The sequence below is a fragment of the Bos javanicus genome, chromosome 4 (assembly GCF_032452875.1).
Source record: "Bos javanicus breed banteng chromosome 4, ARS-OSU_banteng_1.0, whole genome shotgun sequence".
Classification (NCBI taxonomy): Eukaryota; Metazoa; Chordata; class Mammalia; order Artiodactyla; family Bovidae; genus Bos; species Bos javanicus.
This window is the reverse complement of record NC_083871.1, coordinates 17,344,283-17,357,690: the sequence shown is the minus strand read 5'-3', so window position 1 is coordinate 17,357,690 and position 13,408 is coordinate 17,344,283. Positions and strand designations below refer to the sequence as shown.

The 13,408-nt window shown below is 38.4% G+C and overlaps 2 protein-coding genes across 2 annotated transcripts in view; both read right to left on the bottom strand.

The window, feature by feature from the left end:
• NXPH1 (neurexophilin 1) overlaps nucleotides 1-13,408 on the bottom strand; it is a 362,490-nt gene that overhangs the window by 99,905 nt on the left and 249,177 nt on the right. The window lies entirely within an intron of this gene.
• The window catches only part of LOC133245778 (heterogeneous nuclear ribonucleoprotein A3-like), a 40,416-nt gene continuing 30,873 nt past the window's right edge, over nucleotides 3,866-13,408 (bottom strand). Inside the window, 2 exon segments of the mRNA XM_061413299.1 lie at nucleotides 3,866-4,891; nucleotides 4,893-5,357. Of these exon segments, the coding sequence (XP_061269283.1) occupies nucleotides 4,246-4,891; nucleotides 4,893-5,357 (1,111 nt within the window). The 3' untranslated portion in view covers nucleotides 3,866-4,245.

The following is a 13,408-nucleotide window of genomic DNA, read 5'->3' as shown; positions in this document are numbered from 1 at the left end:
TTTATGGGGGTCACAAGGCATTGACATCATTTACTGCCAGTTACAAGTTTATAAGCAATTTGAAGCAAATATGAAAACAAACACAGACTACACAGCTCCTCTTGATACCTCAAAAAATATGTAATATCTCAAAGAATATACAGTAACCATTTAAACTGGGAATATGAGCTGAGGCTTAAAGCACTTCCGAAGTCAATTCCAAGTTCTTGAGCAAGTTTTTTATTGGAAGCTACCTGAAAAGTCTTTTTATTTACTTAACATATGTTATTTAATTCACAAGTTTAAGTTAATTGCTTCTTCTTTTGTACTTTTTGTTGTTCCCTCGCTCAGTCCTGTCCGACTCTTTGCGACCCCATGGACTACAGCACTCCAGGCTTCCCTGTCCTTCATTATTTCCTGGAGTTTGCTCAATCTCATGCCCATTGAGTCAGTGATGCCATCCAACCATCTCATCCTCTGTCATCCCCTTCCCCTTCTGCCTTCAATCTTTCCCAGCATCAGGGTCTTTTCCAATGAGTCAGCTCTTCACATCAGGTGGCCAAAGTATTAGAGTTTCAGCTTCAACATCAGTCCTTCCAATGAATATTCAGGGTTGATATCTTTTAGGATTGAGCGGTTTGATCTCCTGGCAGTCCAAGGGACTCTCAAGAGTCTTCTCCAGCATTGCAGTTCGAAGGCATCAATTCTTCAGTGCTCAGCCTTCCTTATGGTCCAGCTCTCACATCCATACATGACTACTGGTAAAACCATAGCTTTGACTATACAGACCTTGTCAGCAAAGTAAAGTAATGTCTCTGCTTTTTAATACACTGTCATTCCCAAGGTCTTGAGCAAGTTTTTGGTCGGAAGCTACCTGAAAAGTCTTTTTATTTGTACTTGAGTCTTTTGTACCTGGTGTGTACCAAATATCTCTAACTTTTTCTTAGCTTTAAGATGCATAATTTTATGTCAGTTTTACTTTATAGTTCATTATTTAGACACAGTACAACAAATTGTTTTTACATTTTAAAGAACTAAGGTTCCTTATCACTTAGGAAATTTAAGAATGCAGCAATCAGCTTCCCTGGTGGTTCAGACGGTAAAGAATCTGCCTGCAGTGCAGGAGACCTGGATTCAATTCCTGGGTTGGGAAGATTTCTGGAGAAGGAAAAGGCTACTCATGCCAGTAATCCTGCCTGGATAATTCCATGGACAGAGAAGCCTAGTGGGCTAAAGTCCATGAAATCACAAAGAGCTGGACACGACTGAGTGACTAACACTTTCACTTTCAACACAATATCACTCTACTTGAGGAATTTTCGTATCAATTTGGTTATTTCTTTTGGTTACTACATATTTTGGGTATAATTGGACAAAAGTCATTAATTCCACTTACATTTTGTTTTGCCTTTGTTTTGTAGTGCATTTTTAATACCCTCCTCTTTTATCTAGTAATTATTGCTCAAGGCAGTTGTTAGATTCAACTAGATTGAGTTCTTTTGATATGTCTGGATTTGATGAGCCAAATTGTTATTTAAGAATCAGTAGATGCAAGATATGATCACTTTGATATTGGTGTTAGGATGGGAAAAAAATGACTTTTTATAACCCATCCTCAGTCCCAGCTCTTCTCCCCTGATAGTATTTTGAGTGTTGTGTGACTTTAAAAGAACTAAAATGTTCAAATTCACCCTGTGAGGCTAAAATAACTGATGAAAGGTTCTAAGGCTACAAAATGAAGACACCTCAATAATAACCAAGTTATTCTTACCTGGACTACTTATTATTCAGGCACGATTTGGAGAGGAAGCAATCATGCCTCTGTCCTTCTCTGTGCCACTGAACGGCTTCTTAATCACAAGACATCACCTGAGGAAACGATCACTCCATTGAAGGTTATGTTATGTATAATAGCATTAGCCACTTTTTACAAAATAAGGGACTGGTACATAAATTATGTCCTCTGATTTTCATAAAATTGGTATCTTTCCTCATTTGTTACAGTAACCATTTTTAAGCTGGAAAATTTTGACACACAGAAGACAAACAAGAAAACTAAAAATCAAACATTTCAGCTTAAAAATTAACCTTAAACTGGTTCCTACACTGCATTAAAAAGATGTTTGCCTACTTCCAAACCTATTATTGGAAGGATTGTGAATCTTTTCTTTGTCTGGTACTGCTGCTTCGATCATACATAAATATTTCACAATTCTTCTGTGCCAAAGAAGACTTGAGTTGCTATTATTGAAAAGGATTTCTGTTCTAGTGAGTGACTTTGCTGCTTTTCAATTCATTTTAAATTTACATTTCCTGTCCTCAGATGCCAAAAGGTAACTTTTACATTTGAGCCTCATTGATCTAAAACTGTTCAACAAATAAGTAAGTAAGTGTTAGTCGCTCAGTCGTGCCTGAGCCTTTGCGACCCCATGGACTGCAGCCCACCAGGCTCTTCTGTCCATGAGATTTTCTAGGCAAGGATAGCTACTTGAGGGGCTTCCCCGGTAGCACTAGTGGTAAAGAACCTACCTGCCAATGCAGGAGACATAAGAGACGTGGGTTCGATTCCTGGGTCAGGAAGATCTCCTGGAAGAGGGCATGGCAACCCACTCCAGTAATCTTGCCTGGAGAATCCCATGGACAGAGGAGTCTGGTTGGGCTACAGTCCATAGAGTCACAAAGAGTCGGACACTACTGAAGTAACTTCGCATGCATGCATGCACATAGCTCCTTGAATGCAGGAGAGTTGTTTTTCATCTTGAGCAGTGGTTGTGTTAGCTATTCTGTGTTCCTGCTTAGTGTTTTCTTTCAGAAGTCTCACATATGTGTTTATGAAAGTTAAAGCAAAGCTTTAGTCTGTGCCCATCTCTACTTCTGACCAGTTCTGTGACCATTAGACAGACAGTCAAATTTTTAAGTCTCACTTTACTTAATCTGGATAATAATAACAACAAGAAAACAAACTAGAGCCTATCCAGCCGGGTAGTTTTACAGATTAAAATGAGATAATGCATATGAAACATTTTCCCAGGGCTGACACATAACAAAAGGCTTGATATATGCTATGCTTTTACCATTACCATATTATGAGCAATTTTATTAATTTAAAGTAATATTGCCAGATGCAGAAAGTAACACTGGATATTTTTCCAAGCACAATTATGCCATCCTTATGTGTTCCCGAAAGACTCAACACCAATCCCGTCATAGCACTTCTCTCTGTTTTGTGGTGCTGCCCAGTCTCTTGTTGGTATGACCACTCATGTTGCCTAGCACTGGACGATGAGTGTCATCAGGGCTGAGACCATTGGTTTACTGTCACCGGAAAACTTCACAATAAGCAATCATTTTGAACTGGTTAAATAAATAAATTAATTCATTTATACTAGATCTTATTAACCCATTCCTCTTAAAGACTATTACTTTCTGATTTTTAATAAAGAGTCTAAGAAATAACCATCCTTAGTTCTGGGGATATTCAAAGATTTTCTAAATAAGAATGTTTCCTGAGCTAATAAACCTGTTTAGGTTCCTTTTTATCCTATTTAGTTCTTGGCAGTAGCACTGTGGTAATCTTCCTTTTTAACTATGTTAATAGCCTATAAAATCTTCAGGGTTTTCCCACCAACTCATCAGGTAGAGCTCAAAAACATAGTCTCATAAAGCCACCTGCTATTTGACTCCAAAGCCATGAAACAGACTCAGTTGCCAGTTGACCCAGTTCAAACTCTCTGACTCCAGCTAAAAAAACAAAAAAAAAAAACAAAAAAACTATTCTCCTGCCAACTTTCCAGATATCATGTTTCCCTGAGTCACAGCACTCAAACGTTAAAGATCTCATACATAGCTTACCTGTATAATTTATCATTTCTTTTTTTTTTTTAAGTTAAAAATTCCTTAATTTTTTATTCCTGGTACCACTACCACAATTTACAGGGCAATATACCTGATGTAATGAAAAGAAAAAGAAAAAGACAAAGCTACAACAGATAAAAGACCTCAGGAATGTACATCTAATTGACACGACCTTGCATTAATCAATAGCTGCACTTTTTGCAAACTGTGGCTATGACAGTCCTGAACAAGAAGGGTTTCCTGTTTAAGCTGCAGTAACTTTTCTGACTATGGATCATCGTTCCTCCTGTGGCAGATTTTTACAGTTCCTCTAACGCATTTGGGACGACTGTCTCAAAGTAACCTGCAGCTTTCCTGACAACTCCTCGCTTTCTCTCCTGCTAAGAACTGTAGCCCTTTTCTTCTGAGTTTTTAGAACCTTCTGCTACCATATCCACCACTTCCACCACCAGATCCATAACCACCACCATAGGGACTGCCCGAGCTTCTTCCACCAAAACTACCCCCTTTCATGGGTCCATAATTTGACTGCTGTTGTCCACTATAATTTCCAAAATCATTATAGTTTCCACCACCACCATAGTTACCTCCAAAATTTCCTCCTTCATTGTAACCATCATATCCTCCACCACCGCCACCATATCCACCACCTTGGTTTCCATGTCCTCCTGGTCCACCAGCACCGTAACCTCCTCTACTACTATAACCAGGACCACTGCCATAGTTGCCACCATCCCCTCCAAATCCATTATATCCACCATCGCCTCCTCCATAGCTCCCTCTGCTGCCACCACCTCCACCACCATAGCCGCCTCTTCCACCAAAGTTTCCACCACGGCGAAAGTTTCCTCCACCACCTCCGGAGTTTCCTCCATGACCCATAAAGTTGCCAGATCCACCTCCACGACCTCTTTGTGATCCAGCAGATTGCATCTCTTGTTTAGAAAGGGCCTTTTTCACTTCACAATTATGCCCATTAATAGTGTGGTATTTCTGAACAACAATTTTATCAACTGTATCATGATCATCAAAAGTTACAAAAGCAAATCCTCTTTTTCCCACTCTGCCTGTCTTCCATAACTTCTATGGTTTCAATCTTGCCATACTTTTCAAAGTAGTCTCTCAAATTATATTCTTCTGTATCTTCTTTAATACCACCAACAAAAATTTTCTTCACTGTTAGATGGGCACCAGGCTTTACAGAATCCTCTCTAGAAACAGCTCTCTTTGGTTCCACTACACGCCCATCAACCTTGTGCGGTCGAGCACACATCGCTGCATCCACTCCTTCAACACAAGAATAAGTCACAAAACCAAAGCCCCTGGAACATTTTGTTTGGGGGTCTCTCATCACCACACAATCTGTAAGTGTGCCCCATTTCTCAAAATGTTCTCTTAAGCTATCATCTGTAGTTTCAAAGCTCAGACCACCAATAAACAGCTTTCTCAACTGCTCTGCTTCCTTGGGATCATGACCCTCCCCCCCGGCGGCGGCGGCGGCGGCGGCAACGGCCCGAGTCGGGCTGGGGGCGACCGGGCAGCGGTTTTACCTCTATTTTGAGACCGGACTCGCCTCTTCCAACTCGAGTTCAATATGGGACCCTATCATTTCTTTTTGACTATTAAAAACTAATCTACTCTCTCCTAAAATACTCTTATACAATCAAACAATTCTGCCTCTCACTGTTTTTTTAGATGTTATTCTGCATTATCTTATTTTCTCATATGTGTCCTAAATTGATTGACCTCTTTTTTTTTTCATACTAATGTGAGGGCACCTGGAGAGCAGGTCTATATAAAATAATAGACTTCTTAGTGAAAGGTGAAAGTAAATAAACTGTTACAAATAACTGGTGTTATAGAAACCAGGATGGATTTCAAATGACTGTTCTAATCTTACTTGATTGCATATTGTACACATCAATGACAAGGATAGATAAGGGGCTTATTTTTTTTTAAAGTTTGAATGTGACCACATTTAATCTACATGTTTCTTATCTCAAAATCAGTTCAAAACCAGCAATCAGAATAAAACAAAGTTTCCTTGGTGTGGTGTGTTTCATGTCATAGTAGATTTACTGTAACTGTGGTTATAATGCATTCTGATATGATAAATTGAAGCTCAAGAATGAATTCCTAAAGTTCTGAATACTACTAATATTCTAATGAAAACTTATTCATATTTCAAATACTCGTTGAGCACTTACTATAAATTAGACACTATGATAAGTACCAAGGATAAAAAGATGAACAAAATACGGCATTAAGAAATTATATTCGTGGTGCTTAGAAAATAATACATAAACATATAGGTATTATGACTAATTTGATTCAAAATTTACACACAAACATGAGTGCACCTATTAGATATACTATATTTCCAAAGTCATCAGATACTTGTCTGAAAATTGGTGTGTAAAGTGAAATTGATTTTGAATTGTTACATTTTACTGATTTTTTTTCTCCTTCTTAACATTCCCATTATTATTGAGGTCAAGAAATATTTAATCTCTGAAGCTTACGATACTGGATTTCTCCTTGATGTTTCTTGCCATTAGACTGTTGGTTATAAACGATACCTGAATCTGATTGATTCTCCAGCCTATTGTCCACTTTCCCTTCAGCTGCCATGACCCCATCTCTGATTTGACGTGGTCCCCCTCTGGCATCCCAACCCTGACTCTCCCCACCGCCTGAGTAAAACAGGGCTCTTCCATTCTCACATTTCTTGTTCCCAAAACAAGTGCTCAGACTCTTCTCATGTAAGGAAATGTCCTGCAAATCACTGCTGAAAAGCAGTTAGGGATTACCAGAAACAACCTAACTGGGGGAATTTCAAAGCCTGTTACAAAACTACCAGAGCCAACTGTCCCAGGTATCCCCACCCGCAATGATTTCTCTCACTTTAGAATTCATAGCTCATTTTGCTTAAAACATTTCTTTGGCATTTATATTACCTTACAGAATTTATGATACTGTTTTTTTGCTATTTTAATTCACAATTGCACAGCAAAATGTTTGTCAGCTTTTATAGGTAAAGTTCTCTATTAGGTAGATATTCTGAGGCTAAGAAACGAGTGAAACATAATCTCTGCCCTTAAATAGTTAAAACTATGTCTTATAGCAGCTAGGACAACATCATGTTCATAGAAGTTCAATAAATTTTGAATCAAAAAGACACCAACTACGGGAAACTCAATACTATTCTGCCATACATAACTAGAATAAGGACCAAAATAAAATATCCATTAATGGATTTATAAAGAAGAGTTTTAAATTCATTGATGAAGAACTATAAATTCATGGCAACATGTTGAAGGGTTAAGAGCATAGTGAGAAAGTGAATAAGACAGACTTCAGCCAAATGGGAGTAATAGAAAAGAAATGAGATAATGTAAATAAAGCAATCGGAGAAGGCAAAGGCACCCCACTCCAGTACTCTTGCCTGGAAAATCCCATGGATGGAGGAGCCTGGTGGGCTGCAGTCCATGGGGTCGCTAAGAGTCGGACATGACTGAGTGACTTCACTTTCACTTTTCACTTTCATGCATTGGAGAAGGGAATGGCAACCCACTCCAGTGTTCTTGCCTGGAGAATCCCAGGGACGGTAGAGCCTGGTGGGCTGCCGTCTATGGGGTCACACGGAGTCAGACACGACTGAAGCAACTTAGCAGCAGCAGCAACAGCAAATAAAGCAATACACCCAGTGTCTAGAATATATTAAGTATTTTAAAAACAAGTTGCATTGATTATTCATTTACTAAGGGAAATAGATCAGGAAACAGTGGAAACAGTGGCGTACTATTTTTCTGGGCTCCAAAATCACTGCAGATGGTGATTCCAGCCATGAAATTAAAAGACACTTACTCCTTGGAAACACAGTTATGACCAACCAAGACAGTACATTAAAAAGCAGAGACATCACTTTGTTAACAAAGGTCCATCTATTCAAGGCTATGGTTTTTCCAGTAGTCATGTATGGATGTGAGAGTTGGACTATAAAGAAAGCTGAGCACAGAAGAATTGATGCTTTTGAACTGTGGTGTTGGAGAAGACTCTTGAGAGTCCCTTGGACTGCAAGGAGATCCAACCAGTCCATTCTGAAGGAGATCAGCCCTGGGTGTTCACTGGAAGGACTGATGTTGAAGCTGAAACTCCAGTACATTGGCCACCTCATGCAAAGAGTTGATTCATTTGAGAAGACCCTGATGCTGGGAGGGATTGGAGGCAGGAGGAAAAGGGGATGACAGAGGATGAGATGGCTGGATGGCATCACTGACTCCACGGACATGAGTTTGAGTGAACTCCAGGAGTTGGTAATAGACAGGGAGGCCTGGCAGTGCTGCGATTCATGGGGTCGCAAAGAGTCAGACACGACTGAGTGACTGAACTAAACCGAAGGTCCTACTGTGTGTTTTATAACACAAAAGCAAGTAATATTTAGTTATTCTCTATCAATCAACCTTACTATTCATATTATCAGGAATAAACTAGAATAGTCTTCCTTAGTACATTTCCTACATATATAACTGCCTGTACAAGCTACCAAGACACAAACCTAAACTGAAGCCAATGATGTAGGTCATTTAAATTAAGAGCTTTCAATCAATAAACTTTTACCTCACATTTAATTTGTGCCAGTCAATTGCCATGCACTGGAAATAGTAGAGATCAGATGCTACCATCTATTAGACTTCTTCATGTACTCAAACATTGGTCAATTTCCAGAAGAAAAACCACAGTGAAGAGTCTTGCCTTCATGGGTAGCTGAATTGTTCTGACTATGCAATTAACATTCTGAATATTTATGGTTTCTTGCCTTTGGACCTTCCAAACAGTTTTGGTTGCATTTCATTTTCCTTATATTATTAGATCCAATCATCCACCTACCTTTCCACCCACCACTAGGGAGACTGTTTCAAACTCATTCAGCCAACATTGCCCCAAACCTCTTCTTTGCTTTTTCCACCCTGAATATCTGAATCTCCAGCTCAGTGAGACAGACTGAAACACCATGGAAGTGACTGGGAATGATTTGGAGCTGACTAACATGTGATATCTATAGGACCTCTCCCCAGACTCAAAGTCTGTGGCTAAGCCAATAGGTGACTTGAGTGGGAATGAAAGGGTTAACAGAAATGAGACCACCATCAATCACTGTTTCCATTGCCTCATGCCTCATGGAATGTTTTATGGGCTACACAATCCTATCAACACCTGGGGATGGGCTGACTTCCAAAGGAGTGGGTTTTCCCTTTACACCTGAATCCCTCAGTGTGACACTATATAGTAATAAGTTTGCATTATATATTCCTTTAGTAGAATGTGGCTTTAATGGTGTAATTTCAAATTAGGAATAATAAGATAATCATATTCATTTTTTAACCTTTTTAAAATCAGATCATTTTCAGAACAGTCAAGCTATAATAAGTGCTTGTCCCTTCTCTCTTGGTCTTTAACTCCAGCTAAAAATCCTCCCTGAATGTCAGTTAAAAATGCAAATACTAGTTGGAATCTGACCTTATGAAACTGTAGTAAGTGACTCACTTGAAAAAAATCTAATAGAGTTTGTTTTTGCCAAAAAGAAAAAAATTATTGAACACTAATTCTGAATTCTCTCAGGAGAAATGATGAAAGAAATTGAGAATATCCAAAAGCAACTTGAAGAGTTTTCCAAGAATTAAAGGCTGGAGAGGTCTTTGATTTCTCCTATCCTCCTGGCGTTCCATCTTCTGAAAATAGATTCATGTATCAAGAGAGATGAGAAAAGGAAAGCTGCAATGAAAGCCCAATTGAATCCAACAAGGTTAACTATTGTGTTAATATTACCACTTTTAGCCTATATTTCCTAATGATAATAGTTGACCCTGGCCATGCAAAAGTACATAGCAGGGAAATAGTCACCTGTATATTATAAGAAACAAAAACAAGAAAATGTCCGACAGTACATCATCTTTAAATCCTCTGAAAAGTTCTTCTATCAGTTTATAGACCAACTTGACTGTTAAGAAAATTGGCTAAGGAGAATAGGCTGCCCTTCTGCATTTGAGAGGGCAAACATCCCCCAGAATCTAGAGGAGAGAAATCAAAGTATAATTATTAGTACAGACTATTGAAAATCCTGCTATTCCTATGATTGAGAAAACAATATAACATATTTAAGGGAAATCAGAACCAGAAGCTTAGAGACTGCATAGATGTGTGTATACCAACAAGGTTTAAAATCATTTGAGCCAATCAGTGCCTTAAGAACTATTTTATGATAGCGCAATGCCCCCTGTCCAGAGCTGGCAAGCAGTATAGAAATCATGTAGCCAAACTCTGTTTTATGGTTGAAGATATAAAGCAAAATCCCACTAATACTGGAGCACAAGGTGGATTTTTAAAATTCTACCACCAAAACAACTACTAGAACATATAACCTCTAAGAGATGAAACTGTAATTCGTATGTACTAAATTATGTTCAATTAGGAGCATTTATTTTGAATGAGAGTGACATGAAAAGATGACTCTGAAGTAAATACCCACTAAAAATCCCAGCTATTCTTTTAAATTTCTACAAGAACACTAATTTCTCTCTGTGATCAATGTCTCCAAACAAAAGCATAGAAGCCTAACAGTGACTTATATCATTAAGGGAAGGAGGGATGGAGTACACAGAAGTGTGTTTTCCCTTAAGTTGTATAAAAAGGATCATCTGTAGGCAACAAACCAAGTCCCTCTGTGGTCATGGGAGAGTAGGTCACCCAAAGAAGAGAGATTATTTGAATGCTACTCTCCAAAAATAGGGCTTCCCAGGTGGTGCTGTGGTAAAGAATCCTTCTGCCAATGTAGGAGACGTGGGTTCAATCATTGGGTAGGGAAGACCCTCTGGAGAAGTAAATGGGAACCCATTCCAGTATTCTTGTCTAGAGAATCTCATCCCATGGACAGAGAAGTCTGACGGGCTACAGCCCATGGGGTTGCAAAGAGCTGGACATGACTGAGCAACTGAGCACACAGGCACACTTCAAAAATAATATGAGCAAAAATTTACCTGTCCCTTTATTTATAAGATCTGGGAATAGAATAGAGACTGACATATAGTAGATACTCAAAACACGTGTTTAATAAATTAATAACCTCAGAAACTTCCTGAATTCCTAAATATCAAGAATTAGTATAGCAAATTCTGGCACATCCCTGTAATTGAATTTGAGCAGATATAAAATGCAAGTTTTAGAGGTTTATTTATTGACATAGGAAGATCCTCATGATGGAGGCTTCTCTCTAGGATGTAGACTGAATAAATAAAAAGATTATAAAATCACAGGAAGCATGATTCCATTTATTTATGTATATGAGATAAATAAAATATGTAATGGCTCTATTAACATATAAACACTTTGAGGAGTATATATCAAAGTGTGTTGCTGTTGTTTAGGTGCTAAGTCATGTCCAACCCTTTGCAAGCCCTTGGACGGTAGCCCACCAGGCTCCTCTGTCCATGAGATTCTCCAAGCACAATTACTGGAGTAGGTTGCCATTTCCTTCTCCACGGGATCTTCCAGACCCAGAGATTGAAGCCACGTCTCCTGCGTTGGCAGGAGGATTCTTTACCACTGAGTCACCAGGGAAGCCCCATATCAAAGTGTAGTTTTGGTTAATTCTGGGTATGAGACATAGGTGATTTTTTATAGATTTTTCTTAATTTTATGTATATAATAATAATTTGTTGCTTGTGGAATTTCCAAATCATTTTTAAAAGAAAGTGCAGCCCAGTGAATTTTTACATGGAAGGCTGATATGGTCAGGTAAAGGCTGAGAGTAAAAGCTAGGAGCTGAAGAAATTGAAAGTCCTTCATAGAAAGGTGAAAACTTAAAAACTGATTAAAAGAAGTAAAAATCCTCTGGAATTAATAAAAGAGAGCAGGGAATAGACTAGGGGTGTGAGGATAAATGACCCTATGTTGTTCTGTGAGCCAGAAAAACAATATTAAAAAAAAGTCACAGAAAAAAATCTCCACCCAAAAATTATACTTATTCTCAATAACTTATAGACTACACAGAAAAGATGAGCTAAATACTTTAACCCTGAGTTATCCATTACAACCATTTTCAAAAATATGTTGAAAAATGCTTCTAGTGTTCTGATAATGATCAGAGAGTTGATAAACTCCAATTTGGAAGAGTTTTGAAACGTTTTTTCAAGTATCACAGCATATGATAAAGACAAAATACCAAACTGAAATGATGAGCCAATGTTAAATGTTCTAAAGTCGATCATCTAAAAGGCTTGCAGGTACAGAGGAACTCTATTTGACAACTTAAAATTACAGCATACCAAAATAAATCTCATCTTCAGGATAAGTCTTCAGTGATTTGTTTCCAACATCTTATCCATGCAGTTTTAATTGTGTTTATCTTCTTCACATTTGAACTCATAATCAGATTATGAATGTCTGCTGCTGCTAAGTCGCTTCAGTCGTGTCCGACTCTGTGCGACCCCATAGACGGCAGCCCACCAGGCTCCCTCATCCCTGGGATTCTCCAGGCAAGAACACTGGAGTGGGTTGCCATTTCCTTCTCCAATGCATGAAAGTGAAAAGTGAAAGTGAAGTCGCTCAGTCATGTCCGACTGTAGCGACCCCATGGACTGCAGCCCACCAGTCTCCTCTGTCCATGGGATTTTCCAGGCAAAAGTACTGGAGTGGGGTGCCATTGCCTTCTCCGAATGAATGTCTAATTGCAGGCAAATATCTGTGGCTTTGGCTCATCTTAATGGCATCCACCTTTGTTGCAACAGCACTGTCATTTCTCTTTTTCTAATCATTGCCTATACACTCCTGATAATGACAGGCATGTTGTCAAAACTGAGCTGACGGATGGAGGAGAATATTGTCATATGGTAACAAATGTTTAGCAAAATGGCAAAGAGAGCATATTGTATTGTAATGCAGAGACAGGCAAGTATTTTTAAAGTTAAGCATAAAAAGAAGAGGGCTGCAAGGACTTCACTACATTCTCATACCTCTGGGAGCATGGTTAGGCAAGCATTATAGAAGACAAAGCTGCAACATAGAAACTGACCAACTGCAACAATGACAAGGTGATATTAAAACTTGACTGCCTATCTTCCTGATTACTGCTCATTCAAAGAGACTGAATCTTTAGATCATAAGACATTCATTTAAATTTAATAGAAATCTCACGTGGTAGAGGCTTTTTTCATTGAATGTGCTCTAAGTGAAAATCACCTAGTAAACTTAATATTTTATTAGAAATTCTTTTAATTTGTCCTATTTTCAGCTAATAATTTCAATAGGAAGGGAAGAATAAAAGGAAGACTTGGATGTTTTTAATTCATTTTAATCTCAAATCCTACAGATGCAGCATTAACAGCAAAAGTCATTGGATACAATTTTTCTATATCACTCAAAGACTGTATCATTTTCTCTCTTAAATAAGAAGAAAATTGAAATAACAGTTGTTCACTGTCTTCTAATTATATAGTTACCCAAGAATACCAGCAACACAACTTCCAAGTCATGAACACAGGGCCCCAGGTGAATGGGTTTCACTAGGTATTACTAT